The sequence below is a fragment of the Lepidochelys kempii genome, chromosome 21 (assembly GCF_965140265.1).
Source record: "Lepidochelys kempii isolate rLepKem1 chromosome 21, rLepKem1.hap2, whole genome shotgun sequence".
Classification (NCBI taxonomy): Eukaryota; Metazoa; Chordata; order Testudines; family Cheloniidae; genus Lepidochelys; species Lepidochelys kempii.
The window spans coordinates 19,106,359-19,131,584 of record NC_133276.1 but is presented as its reverse complement, the minus strand read 5'-3'; the positions used below and the strand labels follow the sequence as shown (position 1 = coordinate 19,131,584).

The 25,226-nt window shown below is 48.8% G+C and overlaps 1 protein-coding gene across 4 annotated transcripts in view; it reads left to right on the top strand.

Annotated features, from left to right (window-relative positions):
* LOC140901315 (homeobox protein SIX6-like) overlaps positions 1–22,302 on the top strand; it is a 36,360-nt gene extending 14,058 nt beyond the window's left edge. For 3 of the 4 annotated variants that reach the window (XR_012155820.1, XM_073319935.1, XM_073319936.1), the window contains one exon: positions 1,538–5,214. Coding sequence is in view for 2 of the 4 variants with exons in the window: in XM_073319935.1 (XP_073176036.1) it covers positions 1,538–1,691 (154 nt within the window). In the remaining 2 variants the exon portion in view is untranslated. Of the gene's footprint in view, positions 1–1,537; positions 5,215–22,191 lie in introns of those variants that run through there. The other variant, XR_012155819.1, reaches the window with a different exon arrangement.
* Positions 22,303–25,226: the final 2,924 nt, after the last annotated feature.

Sequence of the window (25,226 nt, the reverse complement as noted above, 5' to 3'; positions counted from 1 at the left end):
TGCTATAAAAACTCCAGGGTCCAGAGGGGGAGGGGAATCAGGGCTCCAGACCAAGAGTGGGCCGCTGGACATAGGCGTAGTTTGATTTCTATTGGGGGAGGGCAGGGGCTGGTGGGGCTTGGGCCAGCTCCGCACAGTGGGGTCCAGGAAGGCAGCGCCACCTCCACCCTCTGACTCACCACGTCAGGCCACCTAGCCTGTCTGGGTTGTGTGTGGTGGGGGTTCAGCTCCAAAAGTTTGAAAACTGTTCAGAGTACAGGGAGGGGGGAGCTCAGGGCTGTGGGTGGGGGGTGTAGCTCAGGGTGCAAGGAGGGGGAGCTAGGGGCTGTGTGCATGCAGGGGGTAGTTCAGGGTGCAGGGAGGGGGTAGCTGGGGGCTGTGTGCGGGCAGGGGGGGTAACTCAGGGTGCAGGGAGGGGGTAGCTAGGGGCTGTGTGCCAGGAGGGCTCCCCTGCGGTCACTGCTCCCCAAGGGCTCTGCTGGCCACAGCGCAGGGTCCCCCTGCCTGGGCAGCTCTTACCAGATGTGTGAGCTGAGGAGCCGCTGCAACCCCAGGCACCAGCAGCAGCAGACAGGGGAATGCCGTGGCTGCCTGCTCTATGAAACTAGCCAGAGCAGCAGCTGCCCGCATTGCCCAGACTCTGGCTTCCTGCTTCCAACCTGGCCAGGGGGTGGGGGCCTCAGGGGCAGGGAGAGGAGGAAGTGGGGTGGGGAGCTGCCCCAGGGACTGTCCTGCTCTGGCACTGCAGTTGGTGGGGGGGACCAGGGCTTGGAGTTTCAGCACCGTGGTGGGGGGTGCTGGGGCTCAGGGTTTCAGCCCCATGACGTAGAGTGCCAGGGCTTGGGATCTGGGTTTCAGCCACAGGGTCCCGTCCCGTCCCCCCCACGAAAGGGCGCATGGACCCCTGGTTGAGAACCGCTGCAGAAGGGGATGTAGTGCTGCAGGGAGCTGGATGGAGGTTCAGTAGGGGGCACAGTTCTGCTGGAAGTAGCTTTCAGGGCTGAAAGCCAAACTGAATCTCCCAGTAATGTGGTTTTATTATTTCCTCCAAATACAAGTGGGGCTTCAGGGTGCGCCTGCTCAGGTTCAGTCCCTGGGATCCCAGTGCAGCCCCCTTGCTTATTGGAGAAAATGTTGCCACCCTATTTCCCATGTCGTGAGGGCTGGTCCAGGAGCACCTCATGTCTGGCACATGGGATCAGGACACTTGGGTTCTATTCCTTCCTCTTCCAGAGACCTTATGCAATTCCCTACTTCTCTCAGTGCCTGTTTGTTGTCTGTGCAGTGCCCAGAACAATGGGGAACCCAGTCTAGGTTGGAGGTCTATGCAGCATTCAGCACAATGGGTCCCTGATCTTGGATAGGGTCTGGACAATATCTGGCACCAAAGAGGCCCTGATCTTGGACAGGGTCTCTTTGCATGACCATAGCATGGTACTAATAACTTGCAGAGAGGGTTTACACTGGGAGAGGGATTACTATAATTGAATGGGGCTTTTAATTCTCTAGTTGCATTATTAATTGCCCCCACACCCAGACTCCAGAAAGATTCATCATCCCAGCCTCCCAAGGCTGAGAGTCAAGACACTGTGGGCCTGAGTGACACCCCATCTCTGCAAGAGCACAGCAGTGCCCTCAGCAGGAAGAAGTATTCCACCTCAACCATCAGTGACAGCAAGAGCAGTCTATGAACAGCAGAGACCTGCACCTGGCCAGGGGTGGGTAGGAGTCATGGATTTCCCCATCCCCACCATCCCCCTTGGATGACATGGAAGGATGTGACCTGCAGGGGGATCCAGCCAGAAGCCACAGGACAAGGATTACTTGTGTAAGCAAAGGCTGAATGAACTCTCCTCTGACATCTAGCAATGAGCCAAGATGAAAAGATTTCAGGAACAGACTGTATTTTCATAAACTCACCTACTCTTTCTAGGTGCACAGCATGATGGAGCTGCTTTGCCAAAGTGATCAGTTTTTGCTAGTCTTGGGTTACAAATCACTTTATTGAATGCAGGGGTAATGAAATGTTGTTATCCCTATTATATGAGTAAAGGGCAGCAGAATTGTACTTAGCCTGCCCTGATTGAGGGGCTTACCCTAAACTGAATCTCACTTGCTATGCAGGGGGCAGGGATGCCAATACCTAGGGCAGAAGAAAGAGAGTAAGAGTGAGTGTTCATGTCTGGGGGTATGCGGTCTTACTAGGGAGTCCTAGGTATTATTTGCTACTGTTCTCTGTAGTGTTTAAAAATAGAGCTGATTAGAGTTTTTGTGTGGGTTCAGTGATCACTAGAGCTGAAATCACTGATAACTAGGTGCTGAGCGTTAGATCTGGGGTATGGTAGTAATGGACTGAAAGAAATTGCAAAGTCTGTGGTAGACGTGAGGTTCCTTCCACCTCTTAAAATCACAGAGCTGTTTTAAGTAGTAGCACCTCAGAATGTGATATCACAGCAGAGAAATGGCAGTAGCAGTGGCCCAGTGAACAGTCCTGGCCCAGTGAACACTAGCAACTATGAGACAGTTGCAATGGTGAGCACAGAAGCAGTGCTCAACGCTTTTGGGGTGAACTCATGTGAACACACCTCTGAACTATGGGTCTTTACTGATTGAGGACAGTAACTGTGAGGAGGGTGCACTGGGGAGAGTGGTGTGTTTTTACACTGCAAGATGAGAAACTGAGGCAAAGAGTACTGCCCCGTGTACTCTGAGATGGGTGTTTGCTCATGGTCATATACTTTTGAATTGTGGTGTTTTCCAAAATTAATGCTGGGTTCCTTTTCCCGTTTTACTAAAAATGTTCTTTGTTGTACACAGACTCAATGCTTGTGAGTCTACCTCTTAGAGATGCCCAGGGGTGATATTTAATTTTCCCAAATTACTGGGTGGAGGTTGAAGCTATTTCTGTTTTGTACTATTAAGAGGCATCCCTAGATATTGAACCTGGCCCTTGTTGCTGCTGACTCCACCTGACAGAAGGGTTAAACCTGAGTGAGAAAGATATGATTTTTACCCCCTTCTGAGGGGTTGGGTGAGGGTAGGGCAGCAGTGCTGAGCTGCAGAGCAGGCCTCTCTCCATTGCTTTCTCCCAGCATGCACTGGGGCCCCTCAGGGAGTCTGCACAGTCCTGTCCAGTATGCATTGGGGCTCAGCAGGCGGTGCAGCTGGGGCTCACCAGGGCCTGATTCAGGAATCTAACCTGCTATCCCCACACTCTGAATAGCTGGTGCTACAGGAAACTAAGTCAATGGGGAAGAAAAATATATGTTATGAGAGACCTGGACTTGTGTATGGCTTTAGCATAACCATGTATGCTCAGCCACCATAAGTTGGAAACAAAAACCATAGAGTCAGGACAATTTGGCCTTGTATTGCAGCGTAGGTACACCCTGTCACAGGGTGTCAGGTCACGAATGGTTAAACAGAAGGGATGTACTGCCGCCGGCTAGATTCCATAATGGTGACTGACTACCAAGCAGGTTAGTACTGTCTAGTATTTAGACTCCCTTAGACTTCCCTCACTCTCAGGCAGTGTGGCCTGATGGCCTAAGTCAATAGGTAGCCCTTCCTTACAGGGCTCTGTGGGCCAGTGGCTGGAGTCAATAAAGTGGCCCTTCCTTAACGGGCTGCATGGCCCAAGGGCCAGAGTCAACAAAGCTGCCCACCTCCATGGGGATGTGTGGCCTATTGGCCCATCAGGGAAGCAGGACACCACCTAGGAGCATGGGGTATCTGCGGTAGAGGAACTGGGATCCTTCCTGCTCCTCAGAGTCCCAAAGCAGGGCCCTGGCAGGTCTCAGACCCGGAACAAAAAGCAAAGCTACAAAAGTTGGTCCAAGACTTTCCCTCCATTTTATCTTTCCATCTAGTGCAGATGAACATTACCAGTCATCATAGACACCATTCCCAGGCAGAAGGTCTGCACCCAGCATTGCCCACTTCCCAGAAAAAGGTGGGAAGTGGTCCAGAAAGAACTTGAGGCAATGCTGGCCCTGGGGGATAATGGAAGAGTCCCAGCGTGAATGATGAAGCCCAATAGTCCTGATCCCAAAGTCTGAAGGGACGGTGAGGTTCTGCATAGACTTTAGGGCCCTGGCAATGGGGATCCTCCTGAAACATGCTGACCGGTTCCCTGGTTCTACAACTGGAGCAATGTTTCAGTCCCCTGGGCTACCTCCTACTTTGTCTTCTGCTGCAGTGGTCCACAATTCCCCTAGGTCTCTGGGGTCCTCAGCCAATGCAGCTCCTTATGGCTCATTACCCTCTCTGGGTTCTGCTGTCAGCCAGGGATCTGTCTGGGGCTCGGCGTGTGGCCCGGGCTGTTTACACCCAGTGTTGAGATGCAGCCTCCTCTGCAGTGAGGCACAGAGGCTGTTTATACAAGGATTGTTCACCTGAAGCAGAGATCAGTCCATTGCTGGGGTAAGGCACTGGGGCTGTTTGTATGTGGATCCTTCACATACACCTTTAGGCCCTGGCCCCCAGCTGTGTGTGGGGTTGACCTATTCCCTGAGGGGATGAACCCTGATCCCCAGCACTGCCCACCCCACCCCTTCACCACCACCACCAAGGCAACAGCACAGTGGGAACTGACGGGGCAGCTCTTGCTTTGGCTGAGTCACAGAGAACAGCCAGTTTGGGTGAGCCAGCTGGAGGGCTACACATATGGACATCTGTGCACAGATACAAACGTGTGTACACAAACACACACGGATGCAGCAGCCTTCTCTCCTGGAAAGAGCAGTATGTGAATCATAGAAGATTAGGGTTGGAAGAGACCTCAGGAAGTCAACCCCCTGCTCAAAGCAGAGCCAACCCCAACTAAATCATCCCAATCAGGGCTTTGTCAAGCCAGGCCTTAAAAACCTTTAAGGATGGAGATTCCTCCACCTCCCTAGATACCCATTCCAGTGCTTTACCACCCTCCTAGTGAAATAGTTTTCCCCTAATATCCAACCTAGACCGCCCCCACTGCAACTTGAGACCATTGCGCCTTGTTCTGTCATCTGCCACCACTGAGAACAGCCTAGCTCCATCCTCTTTGGAACCCCATTTCAGGTAGTTGAAGGCTGCTATCAAATCCCCCCCTCACTCTTCTTTTCTGCACACTAAATAAGCCCAGTTCCCTCAGCGTCTCCTTGTAAGTCATGTGCTCCAGCCCCCTAATCATTTTCGTTGGACTCTATCCAATTTGTCCACATTCTTTCTGGGGGGGGGGGGCGGGAACTGGACGCAGTACTCCAGGTGTGGCCTCACCAGTGCTGAATAGAGGGGAATAATCACTTCCCTCAAACTGCTGGCAATGCTTCTACTAATGCAGCCCAATATGCTGTTAGCCTTCTTGGCAAGTAGGGCACACTGCTGACTCATATCCAGTTGCTCATCCACTGCATAGGGGTTTCCATTAATCACCCCCCACAGTGGTTTTAGTTCCTGCAGAACACTCCCATGGGGACAGAATACAATCCCCAGCCTACATGAACACATACAACCTTTATACAGTTGATACCATGGCCTTGTGAGCCCAAGAGCAGGGCCAGCCCTACACCAAATCCCGCACGCCCCCCCCCTCCACCATTTGTTAAACTTTTCAATACCTTATTTATTGCCTTTGTGCCCATTTCATGACTTTGATGCACAATTTGCATGCATGATTTAGCCCTGTCATATAAGATGATAAATTAGTATGCTAGGAACTGTAAATGTGTATATATTCATGCCATTTTTAAGCAAATAAAAATTTTGTTTCAGCTAAGCTTATAGAAACTTTAATTTTAAGAATAATTGAAATTTACTAACATCAAGAAATTGATCTGTGCACCAGCACTATGTAGACCAGTATTAAACAGAGTTACACTAGGTGAGAGTATGAGAATGTTAACACTCGTTCAGAAGGCTGCTTTTCTCATCTTTGCCCTCACGAGCTGAAGCACAGCATCAGAGGAGCCAACACTTTCACAATTATATATATATATATATAAAGTTGCAGCTGGGCTCTCCCTTCACATCAGTTCATTCTTATTTCTCACTGACTGGCTGGCAACACCCCGACCCTTATGTAAGCGGGTGAATAGTCCCGCTATTGTGAGGAACCTTCCTGGCTTCTGCACTACCCCGGTGAAGTAGGCTAGCGAAAGGATCTGAGTCCTTGCTCCCACTTCCTTTACCCACTGGCCTCCCTGTCCTTAAGGACTCCCCTTCCACTCTCCTGTCTGGCAGAGTCCTCGCAACCCCAACAAGGCTGGGCCCAGGATTCCTGGGGGGCTCGACCCCCAACCCTGCTGTGGTCACCTAGGACAGGGGCTAGGGTGTCCCCACTCCGGGGTACTCTCTCTGCACTGGGCACTTCTCTGACCCACTGACCATTACATACAAGTTAAAGCAAATACAAGTTATTTAATCAACAATTAATTTTAAAAAGAATAAGGCAAAATGGGAAAGGTTAAAGGAAACACATCAGCCCGCTCTGTGGCAGGGAACACCACAAACAGTGTCTCTGAAGTGTCAGGGCAGTTCACAGTCTGCTCCTTGCAAGTCCCAGGCCTTCTTCTCAGGCCCTGGCTGTGCTGCAGGGATGCTGTGGGTTGGACACTTGCTTTGGTGGTGGCCACATGCTCTCAGACTCTAAGTGGTAGGACCCTTCTTCCCAGTGTCGCCCCCGCCCTATTGGGGTTATGATCCAAGCCTGGCCTGCAGAACCTCTTGACTGAGGAATCTCCCTGTGCTGGGCCCGCTGCCCAGGGTCCCCCTCGGTCTCCCCAGCTGCTCACTGCACCCAGCTCCAGACTGCTCCAGCCCCAGCTGCAACACTTGGTCTCTGCACTGCTGCTGCTCTGCCTCCAGCTCCCTGGGCTGCTTCTCTGGCCCCTCTGGCTCTGGTTGCTGCAGCTCTGCTCCCAGGGCAAGTCTGCTCTCTTTGGGCTGTGCCTCTGGGTTGGGGGCTGCAGCTCTGCTCCCAGGACAGGTCTGCTCTGCAGGCTGCTTCTGTAACTCTGCTCCCAGCACTGACCTGCTTCCTGGGCTGCTTTTCTGGCCCCTCTGGCTCTGGTTCCTGCAGGTCTGCTCTCTCTGGGCTGTGCCTCTGGCTTTGGGGCTGCAACTCTGCTCCCAGGACAGGGTCTGTTCTCTCTGGGCTGCTTTTCTGGTTCCTCTGGATCTGGCCCAGCTCTGCTCCCCAGCTCAGCTTGGGCCCCTGCTTTCTCCTTAGCTGGGCCCCACTCTGTCTGACCCAGGCAAATCCAGCTCACTCGGAGGACGGGACCTCCCTGGCCTCCTGACTCCCTGATTAGCCTGCTCCCCTTGTCATTCAGGCTGACCTGGAGCATTGGCCTTTCCCCATTGTTCCTGAGGGCTGTCAGTCTCAGGGTCCTGATTTCCCATTGACCCTTCCCCTTTTAGTACTGGGAGCTAGCCAACCAAAACACCCCCACTGAATGTTAGTAAGGGGGCAACAGTCCCCTTACATTCCCCCTTGCTAAAATTCTGCGACAGCCACAATATTCACACCAGTACATCCGGGCCCCATAGTAACACCATATACCCACATCGTATCATATTAAAAACCCATTAACAATTATCAAAAAGAACATTTAACATATTTGACATTTCACATCTATTTCTTCATACTATACATAACAATATTCATTAAAACACTTCATGAGGCCAGTAAGCCTCACTTCAGTCCCCGGAAAAATCATGGAGCAGGTCCTCAAAGAATCAATCCTGAAGCACTTACATGAGAGGAAAGTGATCAGGAACAGTCAGCATGGATTCACCAAGGGAAGGTCATGCCTGACTAATCTAATCACCTTCTATGATGAGATTACTGGTTCTGTGGATGAAGGGAAAGCAGTGGATGTATTGTATCTTGACTTTAGCAAAGCTTTTGACACGGTCTCCCACAGTATTCTTGTCAGCAAGTTAAGGAAGTATGGGCTGGATGAATGCACTATAAGGTGGGTAGAAAGTTGGCTAGATCGTCGGGCTCAACGGGTAGTGATCAATGGCTCCATGTCTAGTTGGCAGCCGGTGTCAAGTGGAGTGCCCCAGGGGTTGGTCCTGGGGCCGGTTTTGTTCAATATCTTCATAAATGATCTGGAGGATGGTGTGGATTGCACTCTCAGCAAATTTGCGGATGATACTAAACTGGGAGGAGTGGTAGATACGCTGGAGGGGAGGGATAGGATACAGAGGGACCTAGACAAATTGGAGGATTGGGCCAAAAGAAATCTGATGAGGTTCAATAAGGATAAGTGCAGGGTCCTGCACTTAAGACGGAAGAACCCAATGCACAGCTACAGACTAGGGACCGAATGGCTAGGCAGCAGTTCTGCGGAAAAGGACCTAGGGGTGACAGTGGACGAGAAGCTGGATATGAGCCAGCAGTGTGCCCTTGTTGCCAAGAAGGCCAATGGCATTTTGGGATGTATAAGTAGGGGCATAGCGAGCAGATCGAGGGACGTAATCGTCCCCCTCTATTCGACATTGGTGAGGCCTCATCTGGAGTACTGTGTCCAGTTTTGGGTCCCACACTACAAGAAGGATGTGGATAAATTGGAGAGAGTCCAGCGAAGGGCAACAAAAATGATTAGGGGTCTGGAACACATGAGTTATGAGGAGAGGCTGAGGGAACTGGGATTGTTTAGTCTGCAGAAGAGAAGAATGAGGGGGGATTTGATAGTTGCTTTCAACTACCTGAGAGGTAGTTCCAGAGAGGATGGTTCTAGACTATTCTCAGTGGTGGAAGAGGACAGGACAAGAAGTAATGGTCTCAAGTTGCAGTGGGGGAGGTTTAGATTGGATATTAGGAAAAGCTTTTTCACTAGGAGGGTGGTGAAACACTGGAATGCGTTGCCTAGGGAGGTGTTGGAATCTCCTTCCTTAGAAGTTTTTAAGGTCAGGCTTGACAAAGCCCTGGCTGGGATGATTTAATTGGGTATGGGTCCTGCTTTTGAGCAGGGGGTTGGACTAGATGACCTCCTGAGGTCCCTTCCAGTCCTGATATTCTATGATTCTATGAAAAAAGAAAGAACAAGAAGAGAGTGGTTAAATGGTAAAGCAGTCACATACATACAAAGACTTCAAAGTCCATATGTCAGGTTCTTAGCAGTATTGGTGAATTTGCTGTCTTGAAAGTCCCGCTGGAACACATCCACAGCTCGGATAAGTCATTCAGTCCTTTGTTCAGCGCTTCAGTTTGTAGAAAAGTTACTCCAGAGGTAAGAAGCAGGACTGAATATAAAATGGAGGTGATGCAGCTGCCTTTTATAGTCCTTTTGCCATGTGTCTGGAACTTCCTTTGTTCCAAACACAAACTTTATAGCACTTGGAAAGGCCTTAGAGTTCTCAGTTCACAGGCATGCCCCTACATGCCTTGCTGAGCCATGTATCCCCTGGCTCCTTTCATAGAATCATAGAAGATTAGGGTTGGAAGAGACCTCAGGAGGTCATCTAGTCCAATCCCCTGCTCAAAGCAGGACCAACCTCAACTAAATCATCCCAGTCAGGGATTTGTCAAGCTGGGCCTTAAAAACCTCTAAGCATAGAGAGTCCACCACCTCCCTAGGTAACTGTACCCCACTCTTGAACAATGAGGGAAAAGTAGGCTGATTGGGGAAGCAGCCACAGCTGGGGCCATGCCCCAATCAGGCCACACCTGGTCCTGTTATAAGGGATCAGGGAGGAGCTGGGTCAGTCTCCCTCTAGCTCATAAAAACATGAGAATGGCCATACTGTTTCAGACCAAAGGTCCATCCAGCCCAGTACCAACAGTGGCCAATGCCAGGTGCCCCAGAGGGAGTGAACCTAACAGGTAATGATCTAGTGATCTCTCTCCTGCCATCCATCTCCACCCTCTGACAAACAGAGGCTAGGGACACCATTCCTTACCCATCCTGGCTAATAGCCATTTATGGATTTAACCTCCATGAATTTATCCAGTTCTCTTTTAAACCCTGTTATAGTCCTAGCTTTCACAACCTCCTCAGTTCCAGAGGTTGACTGTGCACTGAGTGAAGAAGAACTTCCTTTTATTTGTTTTAAACCTGCTACCCATTAATTTCATTTGGTGGCCCCTAGTTCTTATATTATGGGAAAAAGTAAATAACTTTTCCGTATTCACTTTCTCCACACCACTCATGATTTTATAGACGTCTATCATATCCCCCTTTAGTCGCCTCTTTTCCAAGCTGAAAAGTCCTAGCCTCTTTGATCTCTCCTCATATGGAACCCATTCCAAACCCCTAATCATTTTATTTGCCCTTCTCTGAACCTTTTCTAATACCAGTATATCATTTTGAGATGAGGGGACCACATCTGTATGCAGTATTCAAGGTGTGGGCATATCATGGATTTATATAAGGGCAATAAGATATTCTCTGTCTTATTCTTGATCCCTTTGTTAATGATTCCTAACATCCCGTTTGCTTTTTTGACTGCCGCTGCACACTGCGTGGACGTCTTCAGAGAACTATCCACGATGACTCCAAAATCTTTCTCCTGATTAGTTGTAGCTAAATTAGCCCCCATCATATTGTATGTATAGTTGGGATTATTTTTTCCAATGTGCATTATTTTACATTTATCCACATTAAATTTCATTTGCCATTTTGTTGCCCAATCACTTTTTTGTTTTGTGAGATCTTTTTGAAGTTCTTCAGAGTCTGCTTTGGTCTTAACTATCTTGAGCATAGAATCATAGAATCATAGAATCATAGAATATCAGGGTTGGAAAAGACCCCTGAAGGTCATCTAGTCCAACCCCCTGCTCGAAGCAGGACCAATTCCCAGTTAAATCATCCCAGCCAGGGCTTTGTCAAGCCTGACCTTAAAAACCACTAAGGAAGGAGATTCTACCACCTCCCTAGGTAACGCATTCCAGTGTTTCACCACCCTCATAGTGAAAAAGTTTTTCCTAATATCCAATCTAAACCTCCCCTACTGCAACTTGAGACCATTACTCCTCGTTCTGTCATCTGCTACCATTGAGAACAGTCTAGAGCCATCCTATTTGGAACCCCCTTTCAGGTAGTTGAAAGCAGCTATCAAATCCCCCCTCATTCTTCTCTTCTGCAGGCTAAACAATCCCATCTCCCTCAGCCTCTCCTCATAACTCATGTGTTCTAGACCCCTAATCATTTTTGTTGCCCTTTGCTGGACTCTCTCCAATTTATCCACATCCTTCTTGTAGTGTGGGGCCCAAAACTGGACACAGTACTCCAGATGAGGCCTCACCAATGTCGAATAGAGGGGGACGATCACGTCCCTCGATCTGCTCGCTATGCCCCTACTTATACATCCCAAAATGCCATTGGCCTTCTTGGCAACAAGGGCACACTGCTGACTCAGATCCAGCTTCTCGTCCACTGTCACCCCTAGGTCCTTTTCCGCAGAACTGCTGCCTAGCCATTCGGTCCCTAGTCTGTAGCGGTGCATTGGATTCTTCCATCCTAAGTGCAGGACCCTGCACTTATCCTTATTGAACCTCATCAGATTTCTTTTGGCCCAATCCTCCAATTTGTCTAGGTCCTTCTGTATCCTATGCCTCCCCTCCAGCGTATCTACCACTCCTCCCAGTTTAGTATCATCCGCAAATTTGCTGAGAGTGCAATCCACACCATCCTCCAGATCATTTATGAAGATATTGAACAAAACCGGCCCCAGGACCAACCCTTGGGGCACTCCACTTGATACCGGCTGCCAACTAGACATGGAGCCATTGATCACTACCCGTTGAGCCCGACAATCTAGCCAGCTTTCTACCCAACTTATAGTGCATTCATCCAGCCCATACTTCCTTAACTTGCTGACAAGAATACTGTGGGAGACCATGTCAAAAGCTTTGCTAAAGTCAAGAAACAATACATCCACTGCTTTCCTTTCATCCACAGAACCAGTAATCTCATCATAAAAGGCAATTAGATTAGTCAGGCATGACCTTCCCTTGGTGAATCCATGCTGGCTGTTCCTGATCACTTTCCTCTCATGCAAGTGCATTAGGATTGATTCTTTGAGGACCTGCTCCATGATTTTTTCAGGGACTGAGGTGAGGCTGACTGGCCTGTAGTTCCCAGGATCCTCCTTCTTCCCTTTTTTAAAGATTGGCACTACATTAGCCTTTTTCCAGTCACCCGGGACTTCCCCGGTTCGCCACGAGTTTTCAAAGATAATGGCCAATGGCTCTGCAATCACAGCCGCCAATTCCTCCAGCACTCTCGGATGCAACTCGTCCAGCCCCATGGACTTGTGCACGTCCAGCTTTTCTAAATAGTCCCTAACCACCTCTATCTCCACAGAGGGCTGGCTATCTCTTCCCCATTTTGTGATGCCCAGCCCAGCAGTCTGGGAGCTGACCTGGTTAGTGAAGACAGAGGCAAAAAAAGCATTGAGTACATTAGCTTTTTCCACATCCTCTGTCACTAGGTTGCCTCCCTCATTCAGTAAGGGGCCCACACTTTCCTTGGCTTTCTTCTTGTTGCCAGCATACCTGAAGAAACCCTTCTTGTTACTCTTGACATCTTTTGCTAGCTGCAGCTCCAGGTGCGATTTGGCCCTCCTGATATCATTCCTACATGCCCGAGCAATATTTTTATACTCTTCCCTGGTCATATGTCCAACCTTCCACTTCTTGTAAGCTTCTTTTTTATGTTTAAGATCCGCTAGGATTTCACCGTTAAGCCAAGCTGGTCGCCTGCCATATTTACTATTCTTTCGACCCATTGGGATGGTTTGTCCCTGTAACCTCAACAGGGATTCCTTGAAATACAGCCAGCTCTCTTGGACTCCTTTCCCCTTCAAGTTAGTCCCCTAGGGGATCCTGGCCATCCGTTTCCTGAGGGAGTCGAAGTCTGCTTTCCTGAAGTCCAGGGTCCGTATCCTGCTGCTTACCTTTCTTCCCTGTGTCAGGATCCTGAACTCAACCAACTCATGGTCACTGCCTCCCAGATTCCCATCCACTTTTGCTTCCCCCACTAATTCTACCCGGTTTGTGAGCAGTAGGTCAAGAAAAGCGCCCCCCCCCCAGTTGGCTCCTCTAGCACTTGCGCCAGGAAATTGTCCCCTACGCTTTCCAAAAACTTCCTGGATTGTCTATGCACCGCTGTATTGCTCTCCCAGCAGATATCAGGAAAATTAAAGTCACCCATGAGAATCAGGGTATGCGATCTAGTAGCTTCAGTGAGCTGCCGGAAGAAAGCCTCATCTACCTCATCCCCCTGGTCTGGTGGTCTATAGCAGACTCCCACCACTACATCACTCTTGTTGCACACACTTCTAAACTTAATCCAGAGACACTCAGGTTTTTCTACAGTTTCGTACCGGAGCTCTGAGCAGTCATACTGCTCCCTTACATACAGTGCTACTCCCCCACCTTTTCTGCCCTGCCTGTCCTTCCTGAACAGTTTATAACCATCCATGACAGTACTCCAGTCATGTGAGTTATCCCACCAAGTCTCTGTTATTCCAATCACGTCATAGTTCCTTGTCATCACCAGGACCTCCAGTTCTCCCTGCTTGTTTCCAAGGCTTTGTGCATTTGTATATAAGCACTTGAGATAACCTGTTGATCGCCCCTCATTCCCAGTATGAGGCAGGAGCCCTCCCCTCACAGACATTCCTGCCTGTGCTTCCTCCCGGTATCCCGCTTTCCCACTTACCTCAGGGCTTTGGTCTCCTTCCCCCGGTGAACCTAGTTTAAAGCCCTCCACACTAGGTTAGCCAGCCTGCTGGCAAAGATGCTCTTCCCTCTCTTTGTAAGATGGAGCCCGTCTCTGCCCAGCACTCCTCCTTCATGGAACACCATTCCATGGTCAAAGAATCCAAAGTCTTCTCTCCGACACCACCTGCGTAGCCATTCGTTGACTTCCACGATTCGACGGTCCCTACCCAGGCCTTTTCCTTCCACGGGGAGGACAGATGAGAACACCACTTGCGCCTCCAACTCCTTTATCCTTCTTCCCAGAGCCACGTAGTCCGCATGTTTAGTATCATCTGCAAACTTTGCCACCTCATTGTTTACCCCTTTCTCCAGATCATTTATGAATAAGTTGAATAGGATTGGTCCTAGGACTGACCCTTGGGGAACACCACTAGTTACCCCTCTCCATTCTGAAAATATACCATTTATTCCTAACCTTTGTTCCCTGTCTTTTAATCAGTTCTCAATCCATGAAAGGATCTTCCCTCTTATCCCATGACAATTTAATTTACGGAAGAGCCTTTGATGAGATACCTTGCCAAAGGCTTTCTGGAAATCTAAGTACACTATGTCCACTGGATCCCCCCTGTCCACAGGTTTGTTTCCCCCCTCAAAGAACTCTTATAGATTAATAAGACATGATCTCCCTTTACAGAAACCATGTTGACTTTTGCACAACAATTTATGTTCTTCTATGTGTCTGACAATTTTATTTTTTACTATTGTTTCAACTAATTTGCCCGGTACTGACATTAGACTTACCGGTCTGTAATTGCCAGGATCACCTCTAGAGCCCTTCTTAAAAATTGGAGTTACATTCGCTATCTTCCAGTCATTGGGTACAGTAGCTGATTTAAAGGAGAGGTTACAAACTATAGTAGTTAGTTCCGTAATTTCACATTTGAGTTCCTTCAGAACTCTGGTCCTGGTGACTTGTTACTGTTAAGTTTCTCAATTAATTCCAAAACCTCCTCTAGTGACACTTCAATCTGTGACAATTCCTCAGCTGTGTCACCTACAAAAGACAGCTCAGGTTTGGGAATCTCCCTAACATCCTCAGCCGTGACGACTGAAGCAAAGAATTCATTTAGTTTCTCCACGATGACTTTATTGTCTTTAAGTGCTCCTTTTGGATCTCAATTGGCCCGGGGCCCCCACTTGTTGTTTAGCAGGCTTCCTGCTTCTGATGTACTTTAAAAACATTCTGTTATTACCTTTTGAGTTTTTGGCTAGCTGTTCTTCAAACTCCTTTTTGGCTTTTCTTATTACATTTTTACATTTAATTTGGTAGTGTTTATGCTCCTTGCTATTTACCTCACTAGGATTTGACTTCCACTTTTTAAAAGATGCCTTTTTATCTCTCACTGCTTCTTTTACATGGTTGTTAAGCCATAGTGGCTCTTTTTTAGTTCTTTTACTGTGTTTTTTAATTTGGGGTATACATTTAAGTTGAGCTCCTATGATGGTGTCTTTGAAAAGTGTCCATGCAGCTTGCAGGGATTTCACTCTAGTCACTGTACCTTTTAATTTCTGTTTAACTGACCTCATTTTTGCATAGTTCCCCTTTCTGAAATAAAATGCCACAGTGTTGGGCTGTTGAGGTGTTCTTCCCACCACAGGAATGTTAAATATTATATTATGGTCACTATTTCCAAGCGGTCCTGTTATAGTTACTTCTTGGACCAGAGCCTGCGCTCCACTCAGGACGACATTGAGAGTTGCCTCTCCCCTTGTGGGTTCCTGTACCAGCTGTTCCAAGAAGCAGTCATTTAAAGTACCGAGAAATTTTGTCTCTGCATTTCGTCCTGAGGTGACATGTACCCAGTCAATATGGGGATAATTGAAATCCCCCACTATTATTGAGTTTTTTTATTTTGATAGCCTCTCTAATCTGCCTTAGCATTTCATCGTCACTATCACTGTCCTGGTCAGGTGGTCGATAATAGATCCTTACTGTTATATTCTTATTAGAGCACGGAATTACTATCCATAGAGATTCTATGCAACATATGGATTCATTTAAGATTTTTATTTCATTTGATTCTACATTTTCTTTCACATATAGTGCCACTCCCCTTCCTGCATGACCTGTTCTGTCCTTCCGATATATTTTGTACCCCGGAATGATTGTGTTCCATTGATTGTCCTCACTCCACCAGGTTTCTGTGATGCCTATTATATCAATATCCTCCTTTAACATGACGCACTCTAGTTCACCCCTCTTATTATTTAGACTTCTAACATTTGTGTATAAGCACTTTAAAAAACTTGTCACTGTTTATTTGTCTGCCTTTTTCTGATGTGTCAGATTCTTTATGTGAATGTTTCTCGTCTGATGTGGCCCATACTTGATCCTCTTCCATCCCCTCCTCCTGACTAAAACCTTGAGAATCTCTATCAATAGACTCTCCTCTAAGAGAAGTCTCTGTCTGATCCACGTGCGCCTCTGCAGCCATAGGCTTTCCCCATCTCTTAGTTTAAAAACTGCTCTGCAATCTTTTTAATGTTAGGTGCCAGCAGGCTGGATCCACTTTGGTTTAGGTGGAGCCCATCCTTCCTGTATAGGCTCCCCCTATCCCAAAAGTTTCCCCAGTTCCTAATAAATCTAAACCTCTCCTCTCTACACCATCGTCTCATCCACGCATTGAGACTCTGAAGCGCTGCCTGCCCACCCGGCCCTGCACCTGGAACTGGAAGCATTTCTAAGAATGCCACCATAGAGGTCCTGGATTTCAGTCTCTTTCCTAGCAGCCTAAATTTGGCTTCCAGGACATCTCTTCTACCCTTCCCTATGTCATTGGTACTCTCTGGAGAGAGAAGGACCAGGCTGTCTGGGAGAGAAGGGTGCCTGAGGTAGAGTAGTGCTGGGGAAAGGCAAGAGGAGCTGGGGAGCTCCAGCCTGGTAACTCCTCAGGCTGCAGGCCTTGTGCAAGGCCTAAAGAAGCTACTGGGGCTGCAGAGGTACCATCCGGGGTTAGGCAGAGGCAGCTGGTCCAAAACCCCTTGCCAGTGATGAGTGATTTACAGACTGCAGTCTGCCCCAATGAGCAAGGTCTAGATGATGACTGGCAGCAGCCACTGAGGCAAGGTGGGCTTAGAGGGTTGGGGGTTCCCCTGGGAGTGGAGACCCAGCGTTTGGGGGTACTGCAGTGGGCAGAACCCCAGGATAAAGGGGAACTGGGGTCTGGGAGGGACATGGGTGGCCTGAGGCAGGCAAGACACTGGCCAGCAGAGGGAGCTCCAAAGCTGGTGAAGAGCTAATTCCCAAAATGACCAGCAGGAGGCGCCTCACCAGTGAGTCTTCGACCTCGCTACAATAACCCATTCCAGTGCTTCACCATCCTCCTAGTGAAATAGTTTTTCATAATATCCAACCTAGATCTCCCCCATTTCATTTTAGACCATTGCTTCTTGTTCTGTCATCTACCATCACTGAGAACAGCCTAGCTCCATCCTCTTTGGAACCCCCCTTCAGGTAGTTGAAGGCTGCTATCAAATCTCCCCTCACTCTTCTCTTCTGCAATCTAAATAAGCCCAGTTCCCTCAGACTAGCCTCATAAGACATGTGCCCCAGCCCCCTAATCATTTTCATTGTCTTCCACTGGACTCTCTCCAATTTGTCCACATCCATTCTGTAGTGGGGGCCCCAAAACTAGATTCAATACTCCAGTTGTGGCCTCACCAGTGCCAAATAGAGGGGAATAATCACTTCCCTCCACCTGCTAGCAATGCTCCTACTAATGCAGCCCAATATGCCGTTATTCTTCTTGGCAACAAGGGCACACTGTTGACTCAGATCCAGCTTCTCATCCACCGTAATCCCCAGGTCCTTTTCTGCCGAACTGCCACTTCGCCAGTTGGTCCCCAGCCTGTAGCAGTGAATGGGATTCTTCTGTCCGAAGTGCAGGACTCTGCACTTGTCCTTGTTGGCCCAATCCTCCAATTTGTCTGATCACTCTGTACCCTATCCCTACTGTCTAGTGTATCTACCTCAATGCTTTTTTTGCCTCTGTCTTCACGAACAAGGTCAGCTCCCAGACTACTGCACTGGGCAGCACAGCATGGGGAGGAGGTGGCCAACCCTCTGTGAAGAAAGAAGTGGTTTGGGACTAATTAGAAAAGCTGGACGTGCACAAGTCCATGGGGCTGGTTGCGTTGCATCCGAGAGTGCTAAAGGAATTGGCGGATGTGATTGCAGAGCCATTGGCCATTATCTTTGAAAACTCATGGCGATCAGGGGAAGTCCCGGAAGACTGGAAAAAGGCAAAAGTAGTGCCAATCTTTAAAAAAGGGAAGAAGGAGGATCCTGGGAACTACAGGCCGGTCAGCCACACCTCAGTCCCCAGAAAAATCATGGAGCATGTCCTCAAGGAATCAATTCTGAAGCACTTAGACGAGAGGAAAGTGATCAAGAACAGTCAGCATGGATTCACCAAGGGAAAGTCATGCCTGACTAATCTAATTGCTTTCTATGATGAGGTAACTGGTTCTGTGGATGAAGGGAAAGCAGTGGACGTGTTATTCCTTGACTTTAGCAAAGCTTTTGACACGGTCTCCCACAGTATTCTTGTCAGCAAGTTAAAGAAGTATGGGCTGGATGGATGCACTACAAGGTGGGTAGAAAGTTGGCTAGATTGTCGGGCTCAACGGGTAGTGATCAATGGCTCCATGTCTAGTTGGCAGCCGGTATCTAGCGGAGTGCCCCAAGGGTCGGTCCTGGGGCCGGTTTTGTTCAATATCTTCGTTAATGATCTGGAGGATGGTGTGGATTGCACCCTCAGCAAGTTTGCAGATGACACTAAACTGGGAGGAGTGGTAGATACACTGGAGGGTAGGGACAGGATACAGAGGGACCTAGACAAATTGGAGGATTGGGCCAAAAGAAATCTGATGAGGTTCAACAAGGACAAGTGCAGAGTCCTGCACTTAGGACACAAGAATCCAATGCACCGCTACAGACTAGGGACCAAATGGCTAGGCAGCAGTTCTGCAGAGAAGGTCCTAGGGGTGACAGTGGACGAGAAGCTGGATATGAGTCAACAGTGTGCCCATGTTGCCAAGAAGGCCAATGGCATTTTGGGGTGTATAAGTAGGTGCATTGCCAGCAGATCGAGGGACATGATCATTCCCCTCTATTCGACATTGGTGAGGCTTCATCTGGAGTACTTTAAGAGTAACAGCCATGTTAGTCTGTATGCGCAAAAAGAAAAGGAGTACTTGTGGCACCTTAGAGACTAACCAATTTATTTGAGCATAAGCTTTCGTGAGCTACAGCTCACTTCATTGGATGCTCATGAAAGCTTATGCTCAAATAAATTGGTTAGTCTCTAAGGTGCCACAAGTACTCCTTTTCTTTTATCTGGAGTACTGTGCCCAGTTTTGGGCCCCGCACTACAAGAAGGATGTGGAAAAACTGGAAAACGTCCAGCGAAGGACAACAAAAATGATTAGGGGTCTGGACCTCATGACTTATTAGGAGAGGCTGAGGGAACTGGGATTGTTTAGTCTATGGAAGAGAAGAATGAGGGGGGATTTGATAGCTGCTTTTAACTACCTGAAAGGTGGATCCAAAGAGGATGGATCTAGACTATTCTCAGTGATAGCAGATGACAGGACAAGGAGTAATGGTCTCATGTTGCAGTGGGGGAGATTTAGGTTGGATATTAGGAAAAACTTTTTCACCAGGAGGGTGGTGAAACACTGGAATGCGTTACCTAGGGAGGTGATGGAATCCCCTTCCCTAGAAGTTTTTAACGTCAGGCTTGACAAAGCCCTGGCTGGGATGATTTAGTTGGGGATTGGTCCTGCTCTGGGCAGGGGTTTGGACTAGATGACCTCCAGAGGTCCCTTCCAACTCTGATATTGTATGATTCTATGATACCTCTCCCCCCAGCCTAGTGTCATCCACAAACTTGCTGAGGGTACAATCCATTCCATCATCCAGATTATTAATGAAGATATTGAACAAAACCTGCCACAGGACCAACCCCTAGGTCACTCCGCTTGATACCGGCTGCCAGCTAGACATCGAGCCATTGATCACTATCTGCTGAGCCCAACGATCTAGCCAGCTTTCTATCCACCTTATAGTCCATACTTTTTGAACTTGCTGGCAAGAATACTGGGGGAGACCGTATCAAAAGCTTTGCTAAAGTCAAGGTTTATCCTGTCCACCGCTTTCCCCAAATCCAGAGTCAGTCATCTCATCATAGAAGGCAGTCAGGTTGGTCAGGCATGACTTGCCATTGGTGAATCCATGTTGACTGTTTCTGATCACCTTTCAATGGGTTCACTGTACAGTTGATGACTTCTGATAAGCCATCAAACAGGGTAGGCAATGCGGATGCCAACTGTCTGGGGGTGTCACCCAGAAATACAACACAAGTTTGGAAATACAGATATACCATACATATCTATAACTCGTAATACAAAGTTGATAAAAACATATAAACAAGATTATCATATTTGGAAATTGTAACATTTTTGCAAATATCTCATGTGGCATATCTGGTCAGATTTCTTGCAATTTTAAAATACTGGTGTCAACAATATCATGAGGTGTCTCCCATATTCCATACAGCATCACACATCTCAAATATGTCAGTTACTGCTGCATCGACAAAACGTCTGTCAGCAGAGAGGATGAATATCACATCAGCACAAAACAATGCGGGTTTATTCGCTTTGAAATAAAACAAGGAAAACAAAAGGCCAATAACTGGATGGTGAAAAGCATCAGGAAACTCATCAAAAATCAGACTAGACACCACATTTCCATCAAGTCATTCCATCAGTTTAGATATTAAAGTATCATCACATGCTTTCATATACTTATGAGTGAGGTGGTCTGCATAAGGAAGGGTTTTTGCTGCTGGACAATATTGTCACACAAAGTCACAAACAGGCCCCTCTCAGTTGTCTGGTGAAATAAAGAGCACACACAAATTCATTGACACAATTGTGCTGTGTCCTCTTTCATTAAAGCCCTAGTGAAAGCTCCTGATATTGATGGTTTATGCCAAAGCTCACTTTCTCCTTTAAACTTCTTGTGTCACTTGCTTTTGACATGGTCCTTTATTCTGTCAGCACATGCACTGCCCTGAATGGTGCAGTACTTGTAGTGCAATGCATCCTCTTCACACCCGTCTTTACTTTCCTTGAAAATTTAGCACTGATTTTCCTGTTGGTATTCAGGCATAGATTTGTAGTTTTGCCCCATTTTTACCTTATCTATATTTGTGGAGAATTGATTGTTTAAATTCAGCACTGTACTAAATGGATGCAAAGAAATAGGTGGAAAGCATCTACCTGTGATCCAATCACAGCGTGATATTAACATTGTTTGATTTTCTAACCTTCACCATGTGTGTGTTCTGTGTTTTGCACTGTGGAACTGCTTCAATCTCAGAGCTGCAGGACGTTAATGTTTAACAAAAGTAAGCACTCGAAAAAAATACTGAGTGGCTTGATAAACGGGTGTAAATCAGTAAAAACCGAACTCCTTTATTTAAAAAACCTGGTAATTTATTGGTGAAAATCAGTTAAAAACCAAAAATGAGGAATACTAGTTATACTGCAGGGTGACCTCAACACACCCACAATCCCAGCTCTTCCCCAGAAATGTATATCGTGTACTGCCCAGCCCTTTTCTGGACAGTAGAAATATATTAAGTTAATTATTCCTTTAAAGGAATAATATGCCAGTTTATTATCTTAAATGGATTTACCCAGATACTTCAATTTAAACACACTGGATTAGATAAAACAGTAAAACAAGTTATTAACTATAAAGAGAGATTTTGACTTAAGCAAATACAAATAACGAGGCATAACAGTCAGAAATGATTACAAGAAAAATAAAGATAATACACTTACTAGTAGATACTAGTACTTAAGATACTAGCTTAATTACAAGGCAAATATTTTCACCACGTGCCCCTGCAGATTATTGCCCAAACTTCAGGTCAGGACCCCTCCCCCAGATGCCAACGACTATTTTCTTTTGTCATCTCAGGTGTGGAGAATGAGTGGGGGGGACGGGACCCTTGGGGTGTTTGTCTCTTCTTTTTATAGTTTCAGTCGCACTCTTGAAAAACATTTCCAGCTGAGATCCAAGAGACAAAAAGTCAGTGTAGAAGGATGTTCTCTGTTTTTTTTCACCTGTTTGAAAAGACAGTTACCTTTTCTGTAACTGGTGTTCTTCGAGATGTGTTGTTCATGTCTACTCCACAATAGGTGTGCGTGCTCGCCACGTGCACTGCTGTCGGAAGTTTTTCCCCTAGCAGTACCCGTAGGGGAGTGCCCCTAGAGACCCCTGTAGTGGCGCCTCCTGCGTGCTCCCACCACCCTCAGTTCCTTCTTGCCAGACAACTCCGACAGAGGGGAAGGAGGGCGGGATGTGGAACAGACATGAGCAACACATCTTGAAGAACACCAGTTACGGAAAAGGTAACCGTCTTTTCTTCTTCGAGTGATTGCTCATGTGTATTCCACAATAGGTGATTCCAAGCTATATCTGTTGGAGGTCGGTAAGAGTTCACAAGCTCTCAGGACGGAGCACAGCCCTGCTGAACCTGGCGTCTTCCCTGGGCTGGGAGACGATTGCATAATGTGAGGTGAACGTGTGAATAGAAGACCATGTGGCAGCCCTGCAAATGTCCTGAATGGGGACATGGGCTAAAAAGGCAGCCGACGAGGCTTGCACCCGAGTCGAGTGTGCCCTCACGACTGACAGTGGACGGATTCCTGCCAAGTCATAACAGGTACAGATGCACGAGGTGATCCAGTTGGAGAGGCACTGAGTGGAGATCGGCCGACCCCGCATGCGTTCAGCTGAGGCCATGAACAGCTGCGAAGACTTCCTGTTCGGCTTAGTCTGCTCCAGATAAAAAGCCAGAGCCCATCTCACATCGAACGTGTGGAGACGGCACTCCTTGCTGGACACATGGGGCTTGGGGAAGAGGACTGGCAGGAAAATGTCCTGACCCATGTGGTAGGCAGAGGTCACCTGCAAGAGGAACAAGGGGTGTGGGCAGAGCTGGACCTTATCCTTACGGAACACCATGTATGGGGACTCAGAGGTCAGGGCCCTGAGTTCCAAGACCCGTCTAGCCGACGTGATTGCTACCAGGAAGGCTACCTTCCACGAGAGGTGTGACCAGGAGCATGTAGCGAGCAGCTGAAATGAGGGGGCCCGTCAGCCAGGCCAGCACCAAGTTCAGGTCCCACTGCGGGACAGGGGGCCTAGCGTATGGGAAGAGATGATCCAACCCCGTAAGGAATTGGCCAGTCATGGCATGGGAGAATACTGTGTGCCCCTGCACAGGTGGGTGGAAGGCTGATATGGCTGCCAAATGCACCTTGATGAACGAGGGTGCCAGGTCTCTAAGGTGAAGGAGGTAGTCCAAAATGAGCTGGATCAGGGCAGCCATGGGGGAAACGCATCGCTCAGCCACCGATTGGGAAAACTGAGACCACTTTGCCAAGTAGGCTTGGCGCGTGGAGGGTTGCTTGCTTTCCAAGAGGACGGGCTGGACGCCTTCCGAGCATGTTCTTTCCTCCTGGCCTAACCATTGAGCAGTCACGCCGTGAGGTGGAGCACCGCTAGGTTGGGGTGGAGGAGGTGGCCCTGGTCCTGGGAGAGCAGGTCCAGGTGGGATGGTAAAGGTTATGGTGGGGCAGACACCAGGCTCGTAAGGGTCCCGTACCAATGCTGCCTGGGCCATGCTGGGGCAATCAGGAGGACCCGGGCCCTATCCATCTTTATCTTTTCCAGGACCTTGCTGATCAGTGGGAATGGGGGGAAGGCATAGAGAACCTGGCCTGACGAGGACAGGGGAAAGGCATTGGAGATAGCGCCCCATCCTAGCCTTCCCCTGGAGCAGAACCGAGGACAGCGACGGTTCTGTCGAGTTGCAAACAGGTCCACCTGGAGAGTTCCCCACTCTTGGAAAAGCCTGTGCACCACCTCTGTGTGAAGAGACCACTCGTGCTGAGAAGTCCCTGCTGAAGCAATCTGCCCAGGAGTTCTGGGCGCCCGGTAGGTGGTAGGCCTGTAGGCAAATGTCGTGGGCTATACAGAAGTCCCACAGCTTGAGGGCTTCCAGGCAGAGGGCAGAGGAATGGATGCCTCCTTGCCTGTAGATGTAAAACTTCGAGGCCGTGTTGTCCATGAGAACCCTGCCCACCAGGTGCGAGCAGAAGGCCATGCATGCCAGCCGGACCACCCTGAGCTCCTTGACGTTTATATGGAGGGACAGGTCCTGTGCAGACCACAGACCTTGGGTCTGAACATCTCCCACATGGGCTTCCCACCCCAGATCCAAGACATTGGACTCCAGCTCCAGAGACGGGGGCCTGCCTCTGAACGGAGCCCCTTATAGGGAGTCGATCACTGGTTTGGGCACAGTGAGGACCTTGTCCATCCTGTCTCTGGCCTGGGAGAACACCAAGGCCAACCAGAGCTGGAGAGGCCTCATCCTGACGAACCACATATGTGCATGCTGACATGTGACCCAAGAGTTGGAGACACGCTCTGGCTGTTGTCACTGGGAATCTTGTGACTGAGGTGAGGAGCCCTTTCAGAGTCTCAACCTGTCTGGGGGGAGCGAGGCTCTGGCCGAGGTGGTGTCCAGGACTGCCCCAATAAACTCTATGCGTTGTACCGGGACTAACGTGACTTGGTGTTGTTTACCAACAGGCCCAGAGTGGCGCACGTGGACAGGAGGAGCGCCACGTGATCCCGCACCTGTGACTGGGAGCTGCCCTTGACCAGCCAGATAGGGGAAGATCTGGACCCAACGGCGCCTAAGGTAGGCCGCCACCACAGACATACACTTTGTAAATACCCTGGGGGCAGTGGACAGGCCAAATGGGAGGACTGTAAATTGGTAGTGTTCCTGCTCAACCGTGAAATGGAGGAAGCGCCTGTGCTCCTTGAAGATATGGATGTGGAAGTATGTGTCCTGCAGATCAAGGGCGGCGTACCAGTCCGCCAGGGAGACCATGTGGAACTTGAGCTTCACCATGTACTGGTTCAGGCCTCACAGGCCAGGATGGGCCTGAGCCCCGCTTTGGCCTTTGGGATAAGGAAATAGCGGGAGTAGAACCCCTTGCGTTCGAACTCTGCTGGCACCACTTCCACCACTCCTAGTCCAAGGAGACACCCTACCTTCTGCTCAAGCAGTGCCTTGTGAGAGGGGTCCCCCAGGAGGGATGGGGGCGGAGGGTGGTTGGGCGGGGTAGAGGTAAACTGGAGGGTGTAGCCCCAAGAAATGGTGCTGAGGACCCATCGGTCCGAGGTCAGCTGCGACCACTCGAGGAGGAAAGCACACAACTGGTTGGAGAAGGGAAGCTTTATTTGGGGTGGATCCCTGATGAGAACTGGTAGGTCGCCCCCGGGCGTCCCGTCAAAACTACCGTTTCTCTGCCTGTTTTCCTTGGAGGACCCAGGCTGGGGGGGGGGGCAGACCAAGACTGCCTTTGAGGTCATTTCTTACAGTCTCGTGACTTTTTATAAGGGGGCTCATATTTA